Below are 19457 nucleotides of genomic sequence, written 5' to 3'. Positions count from 1 at the left end.
CATTCCAGCACCGCTTGAACCTTGCCGGGGTCCATGGCCAACCCCTTGTCTGACAAGCGGTACCCCAGGAATTCCACCTCCTTGGTATGAAACTGACACTTCTCCAGTTTCACCCACAGCCTGTTGGCTTGCAGCCTGCTCAACACTTCTCTGACGTCTCTCACATGTTGCTCCTCATTCTCCGAATACACCAACACGTCATCTAAGAAGGCCACGCAATTCTTGTAGAGCAAAGGCCCCAGTACGTGGTTCATGAAGGCTTGAAAACACGCGGAGCCTGTTTGTAATCCAAAAGGCATAACGAGGTATTCAAATGCCCCCAAAGGGGTGAACATGGTGGTCTTCCATTCATCCCCTTTCCTTATACGTATCAGGTTGTACGCCCCCCTTAGGTCCAGCTTTGTAAAAATCTTTCCTTTCCGCACCCTGGTCAAAATATCATCAATCCTGGGCATAGGAAAAGCCGCCGGCTCTGTCACTGCATTTAACCGCCTAAAATCACATACAAGTCTCGGCTTGTCCGTTTTTTTTTATCCACAAAAAACACTGGGCTACCCCCCGCTGCCTTGGACTCTCTGATGAAGCCTCTCTTCAGGTTCTTGTCAATGAACGCTCGCAACTCCTGCATTTCCCTGTCTGACATGGCATACAACTTGCCTACAGGAAGCTGTGCTCCAGGGAGTAAATTGATCTGGCAATCAAAGGGCCTATGCGGGGGTAGTTGGTCAGCTTCCTTCTCGCTGAACACGTCGCTGAGATCAGCATACTGTGGTGGCACCTTCCCCTTCCCCATTACTTCAGTCCCTGCCAGGGTGGCTTGGGCCCCTGCTGACCCCTTTTCCCCCCTGCAGTGTTCTAAGCAATGTGCTGAACCGAAGGAAACCACTCTTTGATGCCAGCCCACCAGCGGATCATGTAGGGCTAGCCAGCTCATTCCCAAAATAATGGGAGCGCCTCCCAAGGTGGCCACATTAAACGCTATCAGTTCTGTGTGCCTTGCCACCCTCATTATCATTGGGACGGTCTGCAAGCTAACTCCTCCTCCCAACAGTTCCCTGCCATCGATCGTGGTCACCTGCAGGGGGTTGCTTAAAGGGATAGTCTGTATCTGATGTTCAGCAGCAAACTCCTTGCTCATAAAATTGCAGGAGCTGCCTGAGTCCAACAGCGCCTTTATTTTTAGGGGGTGTCCATTTTGCAGCTCTAGCGACACTTCAATTACTAGAGCAGGTCAAGGAGCTTCTGGCACGGGCACTTTTACTGCTCTTTGGCCTGGCTGCAGTGCCCTGACGGTGGCAACCAGGCGTTGGCTTTTACCTGCTCCGTTTCTCCCTGCTCTCCCCCCTCAACTGCTCCCACCATCCCTTGCCATTCCTTCCTCTGGGGGCAGACTCTGGCAAAGTGGCCGGGCTGTTGGCAGAGATAGCATTTCCGGGCTCCTTTTCCCTCCTTCTTCGCCCCCTCACTGGGCTTTGAAACTGCGCGCGCGCGGGCTGTTCCGATTTCCATCGGCTCTGCCGGCGGGAAAGCTGGCTCAGGAATGTCTGGAATGCGTAACTCCTTCCAACGTTCCCCTCTCCCTTCCCGCCTCTCCAAGGCTCTTGCCTCCTGGCGCGCTCCAATGGTCAGCGCAGATTTGGTCAGCTGATCCATAGACACCGCCCTGGGGCTCCTGGACAGCTCGTCTTTCACAGCCGAAGAAAGACCTTCTTCAAATAGCATCTGAATGGGTGCTGCCGATAAATCCCACCCCAATCTGTGAATCAGCATGGTAAATTCAGTCCAGTACTCACGGACAGATCTGCTTCCCTGCTTGCAAGCCATTAGCTGTCTGCGCACCACCCCTTCCTCAATATCGCTGGAAAACATGATATCCATTGCACGAAAGAACTTCATAGTGTCCTTTAGGATATCGTTGTGCGTTGCCATCAGGGGTCGAACCCAGTCCCGCGCCCCCTTCTCAAGATGCCCAATTACGAAAGCAACTCGCGATTCCTCATCAGGGAACTCATCAAACTGCACATTCAGGGCATATTGCATCTCGGTCCTAAAGGCATGGTAATCCTTGGGGTCCCCCCCAAACTTCTGCACCAATCCTGGTACCTTTCTGGGGAACTGAGTGGTTCTCCCCTTTTTGTCAGCATCCTGAGCCCTTCTCTCCTCGAGCCTCGCCGTCTGCAGCGCAAGTTGGACCTCCAGAGCTTGATACCTTTCTTCCAAGCTTGGACCAGCTCCAACCCCTGCCTCTCCGGTTCCGGCTGGGTTGCTCATGATGCTTTCTCCTGCACAGGCAGCGTACAAAGACTGTCAGACTGCTGTCAGGGGATGATTAGCTGCTTGTGCTTAAAATTGTGCCCCTTCAGAGTTTGTGCGGCCCCACAAACCTCTGTGTGTGACAGAGCTCCTCAGACATGTCTGCTCTAGTCACTAGTAGTGTCTGACAGTGGCTGCCTGCGGAAGCGCTTCCAGCAAAGAAGTTCCTTAACGGAAACGCGTCTCCTGGACTCACGACGTGGCAGCTTCCGGCGAAGCATGGGTCTCCCTGCAGTTGCTTCTGACACCTCCCCGCTATTTTCGCTGGATGTGTCTCTCACCCCTTTCTCTCCCCTGCTGTTTCCTGCCTGGGCTGCTGCGTCTCTCTCAGCATTACTGAGATCCTCCTCCAGAGACCCCTCGCTCCCCCTACTGGTCCCTGCTTTGGCTGCTGACTCTCTCCCAGTCTCTGGGAGCCCTACCAACTCCCTTTCCTCTGATGTCAGTTCCCTGACAGTTTTATTTTGAAATCTTTAAGATAATAGTTTAGTTTCTTGTTGATTATGTTGCTTTGAATGAATACTTTATATTTGACTTACTTCAGTTATGTTTTATTCTGGCTTGTTTTATTCAGTCTTTTAATGTAGGTTGTGAACCACTTTGAGATCCCCCCCTTGAAAATATAAAGTGGTATAGAAAATAAATGAGTCATAATAATAATAATGTTCCTTTCACATTTTAATCTTTTAAGCCCCTCACCCTCCTTCATGCTGACACTTTTTTTACACTCTAGGGAGACATGGCCTTAAGATACAAACAGTCTCAGACCTTGCAGACCCCAGACCCATACATTCAGCAAGGACTAATGAAATAAATGGTGTTCTGTGATAGAGATAGATAGATAGATAGATAGATAGATAGATAGATATAGATAGATAGATAGATAGATAGATAGATAGATAGATAGATAGATAGATATTTGTAAAGATCTGTATTTTGGAAAATATTACTGTTCAAGAGGAAAAATAATTTGCAACAATATAATTTTTACCCTTATGTCTATGTGTATTTGGTATAATATTTTTATAACAACTTTTTATTTGAAGAAGATATGTTTCACATTTTACAAATTCTGTATTTTATAAACAAAACAAAACAAATACCCCACCCCCAAAAATCCTGTTAAGAAAATTCAAAAATACAAAATTACCCAAAATAAACATCCCTTTTCTACCCCTTGACAATCTTGTTCTCTGTTGTAGTCATGTGTTGATGGGACTTGAAGTCCAACAACACCTGGAGTACCTACCCCACATTGACTACCTATCCTATATCACTGGGCAGCACACCTGGAGCCCTCCAGCATTCCCAGGTGAAAATAAGAATGTTCTGCTCTACATCAGTATCACTGCTAGTGAGTTGTATTTATTGATTTAGGGTTTCCCCCCTCCCCAGGCTTTAGGGGTATGCGTACACCTACATCCCCCCAGAAAAAGCACTGTATACACACACACACATGTGTGTGTGTGTCCATCCAATTATATTCTAAGTTTTCAAGTTATTGATGCAGTTAAGCACTTTGATCGTTAATGACGGCTGGCTTATTTTAGATATAATGTGTAAAACATGCAAACAATTATAGAATATATAGCTTTAAAGCTAGAAAAAAAGGGAAGTAGAAACTCAATGTATTGCTGTGTGAAAGTGGCTTCAGATAATCTTCAATGCCCCTTTGTGGGTGCAGCAGTCCAAGCCAACTGCTTGTTGGTTTCCTTTGTAAACAACAAAAAAGCGAATTCCCGCCATGCTCTCCACACAAACAGCTGAGGGGAATGCTCCTCCCGGTTGCCAGTTAGCTTTCTCTCCCGCTGCCTGGCACTCTTTCTCCAGGTTCTCCTTCCTTCCGGAAGGTCAGGAGCGACCGTTAATCAAGCGGAATGTTGGAGAGGATGGGATTTAATCCGCGCCATCTTGGTTTCCATGGCTTGACAGAGGGTTGGTGAAGTCCCTGGAGAGAAATGGTCGCCTCAGAGCCAGCCTGGCAATCTGCCGCTGAAACCTAGCTTGAGGGACAGAGGTTGACTCTTCAAGGCTGCCCTCCTGGCCTGGCCACTGGAAGGTGTAAATCGGCCTCAGCCACCTCGGTGGTCAGCTATTCTGGGCCCTCTGTCTCCTCTTGCCCTCCATGGGTGAGCAGCGGCTTCTGTGTGACTTTCCGAAGACAGGTAGGGATTTATCCCTGAGGGCCGGCATGTGCGCTTACATTGATCCGCCGTTGAACCGGCCCACATTTGTTCAGCCAAGCTGCTTGAGATGGAAAATGTATTGCAGCTTGGCCCAGTTAATGGTTTCTTAAACCCTACTGGGTTCACTGGAAGTTACTCCCATGTAAGTCAGTGCAGAGGTGACTGAGCGCTACAGCCTGTGCTTTTTTCTGGGGATATGCCGGGGTACACATACCCCTAAACATTTTGTGAATCTACGTTTAGCCTCATTGAGGGGCAGTATTTCAATATGAGTAGGAAAAGGAGAGGATCCCTAAACATTTTTTTTAGAAAAAAAGCACTGGCTACAGCCCAATCCCAAGCGTGTTTACTTGGAAGTAAGGCCCACTGATTTACACACCCTAGTAAGTGTCTTAAGGGTTGTTTCAGCCTTAGTCTTGGTGAGCAAGTATTTAGGAGGTGATCTTGATATGAAGCTTTTGAAAAGCTGTTTACAATTTGGATCCCCTCTTACCCAGGGTTCATGTTTCCTTTGGAAATGAGGCACAGCGGAGACTGTGGTGTAATTATGATATATGGCTTATTCACACACACACACACACAACCTGAGCCTACGATAGAGAGGTTCAAAACATTGCCCTCCAAGAGCGTCTATTCTCTCCCATTGCTGCAGCCTCTGATTCAAAACAGGCAATTCACATTGTACTCTGGGCCCCTTCTCCAGCTTGCTAAGTGTAACAGACTGACACCTTTTTTACATTGATCACAACACAGCCAAGTGAAAGCCTAAAATGTCCTAACAAAAACTCTAGCACTGTCTTCTAATGTTCTCAGAGCTCAGAGAGAGGCTCCTTGCATTTGCTGGCTGGCACAGAGTCTTTGCTTTGCTAATAACCCATCTCCCCTTGTTCTCTGCAATTGGCCCATCTTTTAGGCAATCTTTTGAACATGGGGAGCTGAGTCCAGTTATTAAGGGTCTGGCTTCCAGTTTAACTCTCCAAGCATTGATTAAATTCTAACACTTACTAAATACAAGAGTTGTGGGTGTCTTGCACCTACAAACCCTGGCACCCACAAACTCATAACAATATCAGGGTTGCCATATTTCAAAAAGTGAAAAGCTGGACAGAAAAGTTGTTGAGCTTCTGGCTGCAATATTCCAGATATGCCCAGGAAATTTTGGGCGTATGGAACCCTAAGCAATATACACCAGGGTTGCTAGAGGTGTTCTCATTCTTGCCATAGTTCTAAACAAAGCAAAAACATTTGGCCCCTCCACCTTGCCAAACCACAACTAAAAATTTTCATTGATTTTAGCACCCTAAGGTCATCATTGCTGCTGTGGCGCTGTGGTCTAAACCACTGAGCCTCTTGGGCTTGCTGATCAGAAGGTTGGTGGTTCGAATCCACAGAACGGGATGAGCTCCCGTTGCTCTGTCCCAGCTCCTGCCAACCTAGCAGTTTGAAAGCATGCCAGTGCAAGTAGATAAACAGGTACCACTGTGGTGGGAAGGTAAACATTGTTTCCATGCGCTCTGGTTTCCATCACGGTGTTCCATTGCACCAGAATCGGTTTAGTCATGCTGGTCACATGACCCGAAAAGCTGTCTGTGGACAAACGCCAGCTCCCTTGGCCTGAAAGCGAGATCAGCGCCGCACCCCATAGTCACCTTTGACTGGACTTAACCGTCCAGGGGTCCTTTATCTTTTACCTTTTGCACACACTATAATTTTAAAGCTCATTCAAAGCACATTCTTTCCCTCAAAGAATTATGGGCACTGCGGTTTACACCTCAGAGTGTTACAGCACCTCTTAAACTACAGTACCCAGAGTTCTTTGAGGGAAGGAATGTGGTTTAAAGGTATGGTGTACACAGCCTAGAAACTGTAACCTGTATCAGTGTGCTCACTGTGGAGGCTTACCTCCTCTGCAGCCAGCATGGCAGCACAGACTACTAATCTTTTACTAGATCAGAAAAAAATACTGTACACAGTTTAGTAAATGTTGTGAGTTGATCTGCAAGATTTTGCTACAGCAGTGCACTAGAAAAAAAGAAACCCAAATCCAAAGATGTTCTTTTACTCAGTACAAGAGTTCATGCAACTTCAAACACATACTTGATGCTCAGGCAGAAACTGGAGTATTGCTGTGTAACCTGCCTATTGTAGCACTGTATGAACTTGCACAGACATTTGCAGAAGAGCACTGACATTGTTTTTCCTTCTACCCTTGGTTCATTGGATTGAAATCCACTGTAATTTAACAAGTAACCCTGTGGTTGGGAAGCTGAGTGTTTAAATATTAATAGAAAGAAATCCCAATGCTGTTGGGAGTGGGGGGAAACCCATTTAAATCAGGTAGAATATATGGCACCTGAAATACATTTTGTTTAAATCATAGGTTGGTCAGCATGTCGGAGGATGTTGTGAAGAACAGCAAGGATGGGGGGATATTGGTCTTTGCAGACCAATAAGGTTGATTCCGAGCCCGAAATAGTTCAGGTATTTATCAATTACATGTTTTATAAATATATTGACAGTTTGGGTCAAAAATGACACACCCCCATGAAGTATTTACCTATTTTTTAGTCAAATCGTCAAAAAACAAACCCTAGACATTTTAGCCGCTATCTGACAATTCCGCCAGGATGCCATAGCGAATCCTAGCTATGTCCAGGAAATTCCAGACATATGGCAGCCCTAACTAGTGGAGGCTCTTAATGTGTTTTCAGGGTGTTGTTTTTTGTGGTTTTTTTTTAATATACAGGCTCAGCATAGGTGGATATGCACAGCTTAAGTATGCCCTATAGGGCAGTTCATAAAAAAAACTTTTTTTAAAAAAAAAAATGCCTGCTCCAAAGCTCTTATCTTACTGCACTAGAGATTATATAGCTATATCTGAAATTTCATGCATATCAGTTAATATCTTGACCCTGCTCCACTGAACTGAAATTTCAGCCCTCACAGCATAGGAAAATGGCCAAGTAAACAGCTATTTTTGTGGAGGAGGGTCAAGATATTAACTGATATGCATGAAATTTCAGATATAGCTATATAATCCCTAGTGCAGTAAGATAAGACCTTTGGCGCAGGCATTTCTTTTTTTAAAAGAAGGTTTTTATGAACCGCCCTATTGCCCAAGAGAGAGGGAAGTCTACTGCCCTACACCTCTCTAGCTCTCTTTTGCCCCTCTCCAGAAAACCTGTCTGCCTCATTTGGCTCATTTTGCAGGCACACACTGCACACCAAGATTATGTCAGCTGGAACGGGGAAAGGTCTTCCTTTGCCCCATTCAAAAGAATTTTAAGAAGACCCAGTTAGTGGGTGAAATCTCACTAACAAAAGATAACTGTGCCTGGTAACTTTACAAAGGATAATTAAGGAGTGGTCCTTTTGACGTTATTCACCTTGTGATTTCCAAATCCCCAGTCTTGTCACGGTATATCCTCAGAAGTACCGTAAGTCCCATTGAGTTGAGTAGCACTTACTTCTTAGGACTCCGGCATTATTTGGTACGTCAATTGTTGATAATGTGTCATCCTCCGCTCTCCCCTGTTTTAAATCAGGAGGAGATTCTTCCTGTAGAAAATGAAGAGGCAGCGTCACTGAAGGATTTTGAACCGCAGGTGGAAGAGGAGCCACCAGGAAAACTGCGGCAAATATGTATTTTCCCTCCACAAGGCATATTTGCTGAAATAGTAACAAATGGTATGCAAAGGGAATGCAAAAGGGGAAGAGAATACAGCCACCCTTTAGTTTTCTATTGGCTATAATTGTCTTGGTTTCTTTCTTTTAACCTAATCTTAAGGTCCAGGGTTTTATATTTAAAAAGGTATAATATCAGCTGATCAGTGGTGACTCCCCTTTTGGCAAGGGTGGAGAACTCCAGCATGTAACTAATCCCAGTGGAGACTGAAGTCACCGACAATCAGCTGATCCCTTAATTACTGGCTTTTATTCAGACATTACTCTGCTGGCCTATGGAACTGTGAATTCTGCACAGTGTCACAGCTAACACTACTGGGATTGTTTTCGTGGTCTCTGATTTGTGTGGGGATGTTGACCTCCAACCTCTGATCCACCTCTACAAGGCAGAAACAAACCAGAGGTTTAAGGAAGTTGCAAGGCCAATTATCCCAGGATAATTAATTGTGGGACATCAAGCACCCTTCAGAGGTGAATTGGCAAGAAACATGTAACATATTCTAACATTTTCATGTGTAGTTCTTCAGCAGGTTTGGCTCAGTTAACCTGCCTGGATATGTCTAGCCACTCAGAGCTCTTTGGAGGAAAATCAGAGTGTGATAAATCAAGTAAAACCTTCAGGAGCCTTAACCAAAACCTTCAGAACGCCACTGAAATTCTTTTGTCTGCTAAACAGACAAGATAACTGATATCCCTTCCATTTTGATCCATCAGCTCTGCAGTTCATTCCTAACTGTTATTGTTTTAATCATTATTGTAAGCTTTTAAGCCTGGTCTTAATGTTCTCTCTTGTAAGTGAACTCCCAAAAGTTCTATATCCTTTATAATCCTCACTACATTTATGCAGATTTATCTTGAAAGTGGGTCATGACCAAGCACACAAAGAGACACTTTCTCCTCTAATGTGTACAGAATATGACCCAAATAATTTGACCTGCAGAAAACATTATGATTCATGCCTTGCTACTGAGTGAAATCTCTAAAGATCTTTGATGAAATAGTCACATAGGGGAAAGTTTTACTATTTATTAATCCATTTATATTATTTGCAATGGTATTTATTGCTTTTGTTTTTTGTTGGAGATAGTATTCATTGCCCAAGAACAAAGAAAGAAGGATAAGTATGGAAGCTCCTCTGTGCCATTGGCTCCCTGTAACTTCCGTTTTCATTTGCCAGAGCTGTGTAGGAAATTGTTCTAAAATTGCATCTTCACTTTCCAGTGCTCCCATTCTGGTGCAGCGGGAAAGAACAGGAGGGGCTGCCAAGAAAAATCCCCGTTCTCAAACAAATAACAGTAACTGGGAGGAGATCTGAAATATCTCTAAAATCTATTTAGATTGCAGAACAACAATAAAAAAGCAATCACACTCATCTGTGGCCTGGGTTGCATGGTAGCACATTTAGCACCATAGCTGATTTGCAACAGCCCATCATTGTTGACTGCATGACAACAAGCATTTGACAGTAGCTTTAAATAAAGAATCAAATTAAAAGAAAATTTTAAAAAACGGCACAGAAAAGTGCATTACTAGCGCAACTTTTGTTTCTTTCATTACTTTAACCAAAAATCAGTTTTCATGAAGCTCTGAAGAACGTAACATGATTTCTGAAGGATGCTAAAGCATTTCTTCCCCTGTTTTCCAGTAGCAGCAGCAGCGCTGATCTGGGCTGTTTTCTGGGCTGTTATAGGCAAGGAATGTCTTCCTGGTGGAAATGTCTTTGGACTTTTGTTCCTCTTCTTTTGTTCTTTACTTGGTGGTAAAATTATGGAGTCCATTAGAATACCTGGCTTCCCTCCACTCCCTCGTCTTTTTGGTAAGTATTGCTTTATCAGGTACCGTGCATCATCTTATTTTTACATAGACCTGGTTTTTTCAATATGACAGCAGAGTTGTCCAAATGTCAATTTAGGCTCCCATTTTATTTATGCATCATTTCAAGAGGTTTCCATTGGAGATCAGTCATAGGCTTATTTCCTTCAGGTAACCGAAATGTTACAAAGGGTATTTCTAGTTTTAAAGAGTTTCTTTGTCCATTTCTCCCCAGTGAGTAATAGAGGACTCTCAAGTGTAAGCAAGATATACAGCATATTTGCATCACCCTACATACGATCCCATCCAGCCAAAAGAGGAAAAGGTGTCAGTCTTGTTAACCCCATTGAATACATGTGCTTAACTACCTCTCAGACTGAGCTGGACTTGGGTCCCCTGTATTTTGGGCAGGAGAGTGACAAAAGACAAGGAGCTGTTTGTTTAAGAAAAGCTGGTTTCTTAATATGCATATGTAAGTTGCTGTTAGGATCTTTCTTTGTATGTTGATGGTCATATACTGTACCTGTTTCATCAAGTATGTAAGTGTATTAGGGGAGTTTGAATTCCAACTGATGCACAGTAGCATCAGTCCCAGGGATCTCTGTGTCTTGTCAAATAGAAAAAGGAAGAATAGCATCTACCAGTCACTGTCAGTTTAAGATGGAAGGCTGTTTTCCTTCTCCACCTGAGACAGCACAGAGTGGTTGGGGCAGAGAGAATTGTATCTGCATGTCGTCTTCTTCTTCTGCGATCGCTCGTAGCCGAGTAAAATTGTCTTCTATAAATACAATTTTCACTGAGTCCGCAAGTGACTGTGGAGGCCAATTCTGGATCCCCACGTCCTTCCATAGTGGGGACATAGGTTTCCAGGCAGGAGTTAATCACAGTAGTGAGGGTTTGCCAAGTGTGCCTTCCTCCTAGCATGGTTCTCCCTTTCGTCCCGAGTTTGAGCGTCTTCAATTGGAGCACTCGCAGGCCAGTGTTTCCCAGTTGTGAGTGAGATCTCCATGTAAATTAGATAAGTAGATACTGGTTTTTCAGACTTATAAGCAGCCACAGAAAAGGATCTGGGCTGCAGTTCTGGAGAAGGGATCTTTTCACCTTTGCCCACAAAACTGTTTCCTTGACTTAAATTCGTGCCACAGTTGTTGTTTGGTACAGATTGGAGAAAAGGCATTCATATACTGCTCTCTTCCCCAGCTGCCTGCAACTGTTACTGGCTTCCAGCAGATTTAAATTGTGAAAGGGTAGAGGGGAAAGGATTCAACCCCTCTCCCCCAGTGATATAGCCCAATCCCAGCCCCATTCCATATTGTTATTCTGGCACATGATTTAACACTGCAGCCACTTCGTCCAGTGCTTTCCAAATGTTGCTTGCCGCCTGTGATGTCGACAATGAGTGACATGCCTTTCTCTGTTCCATTTAGGGATGCTGCTCGCTGGGTTTCTCATCAGGAATGTCCCGTACACTAGTAAACTAGTCCAGATCAATGTGAAATGGGGAGCTACCATGCGAAACATTGCCCTCTCAATTATCTTGGCTCTTGCTGGTCTTGGCCTCGACCCACAGGTGAAGTATCAAATGGTCCTTAACACATGCAAAATCTTTATGGACACTGAGATGTGTGGCAAAGAGCTTTCCTGGCGACCACACAAAAGCAAAATAAAAGAATGTTGCCTGCAGAAAGATTGTCTATTCTTTAAACTCTTCCCAGCTCCAAATATTCACTAGATAATATGCTAGATATAATTTCTCTATCCCACCGCTCTCTAAACATCAGAGACATTTGCAGAACCCAGAAAACAGAGTTGTTACCTAGATGCCAAAGCCACAGCTCTTGGATTCAAGCACCATTCTATTTAAATTTTCCATTCCTAAGGAAGAATGAAAACAGATACAGTATTTTTTATTGCGGTTGTAGTGGTATGCTTTGGTACAAAAGTATGGGTTTTTTTGCTTTGGAGCAAGCTCTGGAAAATATTTTGGAACAAGTTTCTTGCAATGCCAATGTACATTGGGGAAAATACATCTGTGAAGGGCAACCAATTGGCTAGCACCAATCCAACACACTTCTACCCCTAATCTCTGTCACTGTTTTTACATAAGTTTCTGAATTTTTTAAGGTGAAGGCTGAGCATCTTACTGAATACAATGGTACCTCGGGTTAAGAACTTAATTCGTTCCGCTTTAGTTAATGGGGCCTCCCGCTGCCGCTGCGCGATTTCTGTTCTCATCCTGAAGCAAAGTTCTTAACCCGAGGTACTATTTCTGGGACAGCAGAGTCTGTAACCTGAAGCATCTGTAACCCAAGGTACCACTGTATTTTGTTACAGCTCCTGATCCACAGACCCTTTTTTAAAAATTAATTACTGTTTTATATTTTATGAATTACTTCCACTTACGCTCTGCTTGTATTTTTGTAAATGAAGGGCATTGCAAGTCTCTAATTCTCTCTCACCCAAAGGGAATTAAAATTAGATAGTGTTGCCTGTGCATGCATTGCTTAAAAAAAGAATGTGGGGGAAAACTTACAAGCCCCCTAATTCTTGAAATTAAGGGTGAGGCTTATTGCCAACCCAGTACGCAGTTTTCTGGAATGCATATCTGTAATGCACTTTGATGACCTGGGTTCACACTGCAGGAGACGAACTGAAAGGTGTGCGTCTATCTTCATCCTAAACACCTTGAATCCACTTCCAATCTCCTATTATAATGCATTGTATTGTCCCTTACAATCAAAGCTGAGTACAGCAGAGCAAATCTCAACTGATTTTACGTAACAGTAAAAAAGAAGTTGACAACAGTTTTTTGTTTTTCAATGTGTTTTGTCTTTCAGGCTCTGAACAAGTTGAAAGCGATCTGTTTCAGACTAAGCTTTGGTCCTTGCCTCACGGAAGCCTGTGCAGCAGCTGTCCTGTCTCACTATATCATGAACTTGCCATGGGAATGGGGGTTTATGTTAGGGTAAGAGATAACTCTGCTGTCTCTTGCTTGCAAGCGCTACATATCTTCTAGGAATACCTACAACTGCAACCTTAAACACAGTGCGCAAAGTCCCGAGCCCTGAGGGGATGCATCGTTTGGGTTCTTTAGTGTTATTAAAGAACACCTTCTCCTGCATTCCATTACCAGTCTGGATAATGAAGGTGCTTGGAGCGTTTCATAGAGTGGCAACACTGAGAAACACAGAGAAGACACACTGCCAGGGCCGGGTTTAGGTTTGATGAGGCCCTAAGCTACTGAAGGTAATGGGGCCCTTTATATGTCCAGCTGTCCTTTGTCAACAACAAATTGTCACTGTTTTTTTGTGTTGAATATATGCTATGTGGTAATTTATGGACCTAATAGCAGGCATCCCCAACCTTTGGCCCTCCAGATGTTTTGGACTACAATTCCCATCATCCCTGACCACTGGTCCTGTTAGCTAGGGATCATGGGAGTTGTAGGCCAAAACATCTGGAGGGCCGCAGGTTGGGGAAGCCTGACTTAATAGTCATTTGCATATTTTGCCATGCAACCAGTCCATGCAGCGTGTAGGCACCCTATACAGTGGTACTTTGGGTTATGAACTTAATTCGTTCTAGGGGTCCGTTCATAACCTGAAACTGTTCTTAACCTGAGGTACCACTTTAGCTAATGGGGCCTCCCGCTGCTGCCACACCGCCGCTGCACGATTTCTGTTCTCATCCAGAAGCAAAGTTCTTAACCCGAGGTACTATTTCTGGGTTAGCAGAGTCTGTAACCTGAAGCATCTGTAACCCGAGGTACCACTATATATAGAAATGAGTAAACTACTGATATGTTAGGGAGCAGACTAGCAGGTGGGGCCCATTACTTACATCATAGGAGCCTACACAGCACAAAACACTGTTGCTGTATGTAGGTTTTATTTTATTTGTTTTTTATCTTACATTTTGGAAATGTACATCCAGGTTTTTTCCCCCTTTAACTTTTTTTGGGGCCCTCAAGAGAGTGGGGCCCTAAGCTATAGCTTGTTTAGCTTATACGTAAATCCGGCACTGCACACAGCTGTGTCTTGCTTTCCCTTTTTTACAACACAGAGTGCATTGTTGTGATTATAGAGAGAAGGGCAGAGGAGAGAAATTTATTTCCAGAAATTTCTGATACATCATCTTCTGTAAAGTTTTATCTGAAGGAAGCAATGTAATGTTCCCTTCTTTCGCCAAGAGCTAATTTTGTGCCCTTTCAGGTTTGTTCTAGGTGCTGTGTCTCCTGCTATCGTCGTCCTTTCATTGCTGATGTTGCAATCCAGAGGATATGGTGTTGATAAAGGCATTCCTACCTTGGTAATAGCTGCTGCCAGCCTGGATGATATCGTGGCCATTACAGGATTCAACACCTTCTTGGGCATGGCCTTTTCCACAGGTACTGGAGCTACTCCCTAGGAATGAAAAGCCACTGCATGGACCCATTAGGGGGAAAAAACATAGACAGAATTGGGAGGCTGAATGCGGTGCTATTTCTCTTGAGGGTGGGAGAAAGCTGACTTCCTTCAGGAAGGCTTCATTGTGATGTGACCTCTTCTCTAACAGAGAATATATGTTGTCAAACAGCTGGGATTGGGAGAAGGGGAATTCCATTCCATTCACGTTAAAGGGGAAATTACTTAATTTGCACTTTCTGAAATGACGCACAAACTGCAACTCGGCCATCCTTCAAACTCCACACAGCTATGAATTTTGCAGTGCAGCTTTCCAACTAAGTGCTATGCATGAAAGAGGTAGCAAAAGCAGCACATTGCACGAGACAGCTGCGCTAAACTTTTCTATTTTATGTAGTAGTTCACTACAGAGATGAGTTTTTTTGAAGACCTGTTATTGAGTATCCATCCTGAGTTGTTTGCACAAAGCCTGTGTGGCGGGTATATAGCGTCTGCTGTTTATTAAGCACTCATTTTTATCTCTTCCTGCAGTGGTTATACAATAGCCACTGCTGAGTGAGCACTCATCCTAATTTCTTTGCACAGAGATTATACGACTTCCCATCAACTGATTGTTATCCCAGACTTTTTAGTATGCTTTCCCATCACTTTGCTTACTACAAAAAGTCTGCTTAAAAAAAAAGAAAAAGGTGGTTTGTTATGTGAAAACCTAAATTTGCAGGTATGAAGTTGAATACATCCCACAGTATAGTGACAGTCTGGAAGGAACCCAGCATTCTGGTTCTGAGCTGAGTTACACCAGCTTTGTCTTTCCTCCTATATTCATCTTTGCACTTTAGAAACTGTAGAACGATCACAGCAGGTGAGCACCATTTCTTTTTTCTTTCTTTTACTTCTGCTGTGGTACAGTGGCTGCCACCTGCTGGACAAAGAACCAATTGCAACTCCTGTATAGAATCATTGAATCTTAGAGTTGGAAGGGACCCTAAGGGTCATCTAGTCCAGCCCCCAGGAATGCAGGAACCCATCCATGACAGATGGCCATCCAAACTCTGTTTAAAAACCTCCAAGGAAAGAGAGTCCTCCACCTCTTGTGGGAGTCTGCACAAAGCCTCTCAATTCAGTAGTTGCGTTTTAAAACAAAAACAAAGATCCCTGGAAGACATGCTCTTAACTCTGTCTGCTTTCTATCTTGAAAATACTCTTCAGGACATTTCTTCTCTCTGCGCTCATTTCTCCTCTGGCAACTACTGTGAATGCATGACCTGCTGTCTGTCTGCAGACACTGCAGTCGTCTGCAAGGGTTTCCACACGACAGGGCTGATGTTGCCAGCCTTCATGTCTCATTTGCAGACATCTTTATAGTGCAGAGTTGGTCCACCAGCAGGCCTGGTGCCTGAAACCAGCTCCCCGAAAAGCACATCCTTGGGGATCCTGCCATCTTCCATTCTGTGTACAGTACCAAGCAAGGTGTAGAGCCATGGCTAGGCAAACTAAGGCTCGGGGGCTGGATCCGGCCCAATCGCCTTCTGAATCCGGCCTGTGGACAGTCCGGGAATCAGAGTGTTTTTACATACGGCCTCGGTCCTGTGTACCTGAAGGGGCGTCTCCACCCCCATCGTTTTGCCCGGACACTGAGATCCAGCGCTGAGGGCCTTCTGGCGGTTCCCTCATTGCAAGAAGTGAGGTTACAGGGAACCAGACAGAGGGCCTTCTTGGTAGTGGCGCCCGCCCTGTGGAACGCCCTCCCTTCAGATGTGAAGGAAATAAGCAGCTATCTTCTTTTTAAAAGACATCTGAAGTCAGCCCTGTTTAGGGAAGTTTTAAATATTTAATGCTGTATTATTTATACCCCGCCCATCTGGCTGAGTTTCCCCAGCCACTCTGGGTGGCTTCCAATCAAGTGATTGGAAGCCGCCCAGAGTGGCTGGGGAAACTCAGCCAGATGGGTGGGGTATAAATAATAAATTATTATTATATGAATAGAATGTGCCCTTTTATTTAAAATGCATCTCTGGGTTATTTGTGGGGCATAGGAATTCAATCACTTTCTTTTCTTCAAAATATAGTCCGCCCCCCCCACAAGGTCTGAGGGACAGTGGGCTGGCCCCCTGCTGGAAAAGTTTGCTGACCCCTGGTGTAGACGCTGCTGAGACAGAAGTGTGAACAAGCTGGGAATGTGGGTTTGAAGTGAATTAAAGCTCTGTTGCCATAGTACAACAACTTCACTTTTTTTGAAGGACTTTAGGAATGTGAGGAGGGCAGGAAAGGCACTGAAAAGTGTGGGATGAACTATGTGATTTACCTAACAACCCTCCCCCTTAGAAGAACCGTCTCAACAACCAATTTGCAAGTGGGACTAAAAATAAACTGTGGGGGGGGGGGAAATAATATGAGTTAAAGGTTTTATTCTGTGAAAGATTTGGAAAGAAGAGAGGCTCTCTTTGTGACGCAGTAAGAAATGTGATCCGACATGGACAGGCAGACCTTTGTTGCACGATATATGGTCTTAGGGAGGGTGAGCCGTAGATCTGTTATCAGGTTGGGATCGTAAACTTGAAAGGGCTATTACCCTCCTGGAGAGACTAATTTACGATGCAGTGGGTCTGGAAAGTTAGTGAGCGGACATTTAGACTGCATTTCATCGGAATGGAACAAGATGGCGAATGCCTGCTCGAACGGAACGCCTGGACTATTGGATTTATCTAGGAGAGAGCATTATAAAGTCCACACAAAAATATAAATAAGACTGTTTCTTTCAATCCACTTGTGGAGAGAACCTCGGAGGTGACTGAAAAGGAAAATGAGTAACGACAAGGAGTTGAGAAGATGGGACTGAAAACATCACTGTAAACATGAAAGCAGCAGAAGATAGATGATTGGACTCCTGCCGATCGTGAAGCATGGGTACCCCCCACAAAAATTTATAATTTGGAAAATATTTGGATTTTATGATGTGTATTGTTATAATTCGGATTAATTGGTATGATAGGTTTAATTTGGTAAATGGAAACTTAATAAAAATTATTTAAAAAAGAAAAGAAAAGTGTGGGATAAACTAATGATTAATGGGAATAATATAACCACTGCTCAAGCAAATAAGGATTAATACTCATTGCTGTATAACTACAAACAAATTAGAACTCATGCTCAGTAAAGGCCAGACATAATCTATCCCCTGCATAAACTTTATGCAAGCAAAGCAGGAAAATGAAAATCTGTGTTTACACCCTTTTCTTCTGTTGCGTCCAAAAAGGCTCTGTCTTCAGGAGTATCCTCCGTGGTTTAATAGAAGTTGTAATCGGCGCAGGAGCTGGTGGCCTTCTGGGAATTTTTATTTGGTTCTTTCCAAGCAAGGATCAGGTAAGAAAGGAAGCTGCTGGAAAGTTTCAGCCTTGCATCTCATCAAGGGGAAGTGGTAAGGGAATGATGCAAAAGACACTATCCATGTCCTAGTTTATAACTGTTGAGAATGTGATCCAGAGATTGTCAGCGTTACAAAATCACTCTTTCCCAAAGATGTGAATCCAGTGTATTTTATTGGCATTCTTTTTCCTGGAGCCAGTAGTGTGTAACTTATGTAGATATCAGACTGCACAGTGCCTGCGTGGTTGCCAAGAGGCAGAGATGAGTCCAGCTAGTGAAGAGGCAAGGGTGTCCTGCCCCTGCTGCTGTGACAAGCTCTCCCTCCCTAGGGGAGGCATGAAGAGGGCAGAGGAGAACTTAGCTTCACTCAGGCATAGTCTCAGATTGCTTGGGGAAACTCTGGAGAGGAGGGGACCTAGGCAGGGATCTTCAGTCTCAGCAACTGCTTCATGGGGGCAAGACCCACCAGAGATGAGTTGCTGTGCTCATTAGGCCTGACACTATTGTGAAGGTCCTGTTTTTGCTAATAAAGAGTTAATTCCAACTTGCTCAGTGTGATTTACTGCTGCCTCACTCCTGTCACCACATTTTATTGGATGCCAGGATGTGATACCCTTTCTCACTCCCTTCTGTTTTAAACAGAGCAGCAGGGAATGATGAAAGTGTATTTTCCCATTGATGATGGGGCAGTGTGCCCATGGGGTTTTGTGGTCTTATCTCTTTTCCTGTTCTTTTGAGTGTGGCAGCCATTTTGTGTTATACCACGCCTCCATGAGAGCCTTTTGTGACAGGTGCCCCTGGTACTTTCTCAAAATCCCAGAGATGCCCACCGTCAAAGGCCTGGAAACGATGCCTTATGAGGAACGGCTAAGGGAGCTGGGCATGTTTAGCCTGGAGAAGAGGAGGTTAAGGGGTGATATGATAGCCATGTTCAAATATATAAAAGGATGTCACATAGAGGAGGGAGAAAAGTTGTTTTCTGCTGCTCCAGAGAAGCGGACACGGAGCAATGGATCCAAACTACAAGAAAGAAGATTCCACCTAAACATTAGGAAGAACTTCCTGACAGTAAGAGCTGTTCGACAGTGGAATTTGCTGCCAAGGAGTGTGGTGGAGTCTCCTACTTTGGAGGTCTTTAAGCAGAGGCTTGACAACCATATGTCAGGAGTGCTCTGATGGTGTTTCCTGCTTGGCAGGGGGTTGGACTCGATGGCCCTTGTGGTCTCTTCCAACTCTATGATTCTATGATTCTATGATTCTATGATTCTATGACTCCAAACGTTTGGTGGGCCCAGACTGGGGTCATTTGTTCCCCTTCAGATTTAAACCTGCTCTACATGCAGGAGAAGTTTTGACCTTCATGGCTCTGTTAGGGGGATGAGGATCTTTCTGCCATTGCTGATCTTGTCCCAAACAGAGGACTCATTTGTAGATTTTAAGTTAACATTATGATTCCATCAATTTAGGGCAGTTTCTTAGTAATGCTATAGTAATATTTTAAATATACTTTCTATTTTCTTCCCTGGTCTTAGGCATATGTTGTGTGGAAGAGAGCATTCTTTCTGTTGGGTCTCTCTGCGTTTACTCTTTTGAGCTGCAAGCATTTTGGCTTTCCTGGATCTGGAGGCCTCTGCACAATTGTCTTGTCATTTCTGGCTGGGCTGAGATGGTCTGTGGAGAAGGTGAGCATTCT

At 44.2% G+C, this 19457-nt stretch overlaps 1 protein-coding gene across 5 annotated transcripts in view; it reads left to right on the top strand.

The window, feature by feature from the left end:
* The window catches only part of LOC309540270 (sodium/hydrogen exchanger 9B2-like), a 29196-nt gene that overhangs the window by 3818 nt on the left and 5921 nt on the right, over positions 1-19457 (top strand). For 2 of the 5 annotated variants that reach the window (XM_082237001.1, XM_082237002.1), the window contains exons 2-9: positions 6880-6980; positions 8045-8186; positions 9829-9999; positions 11423-11565; positions 12833-12960; positions 14207-14382; positions 17655-17761; positions 19297-19446. In XM_082237001.1, the coding sequence (XP_082093127.1) occupies positions 6921-6980; positions 8045-8186; positions 9829-9999; positions 11423-11565; positions 12833-12960; positions 14207-14382; positions 17655-17761; positions 19297-19446 (1077 nt within the window). In that variant the 5' untranslated portion in view covers positions 6880-6920. Of the gene's footprint in view, positions 1-4185; positions 4479-6879; positions 6981-8044; positions 8187-9828; positions 10000-11422; positions 11566-12832; positions 12961-14206; positions 14383-17654; positions 17762-19296; positions 19447-19457 lie in introns of those variants that run through there. The other 3 variants (XM_082237000.1, XM_082237003.1, XM_082236999.1) reach the window with 3 other exon arrangements.

The sequence above is a fragment of the Podarcis vaucheri genome (genome assembly GCF_965113315.1).
Source record: "Podarcis vaucheri genome assembly, chromosome: 9".
Classification (NCBI taxonomy): domain Eukaryota; kingdom Metazoa; phylum Chordata; class Lepidosauria; order Squamata; family Lacertidae; genus Podarcis; species Podarcis vaucheri.
This window is presented reverse-complemented; position numbering and strand designations above follow the sequence as displayed.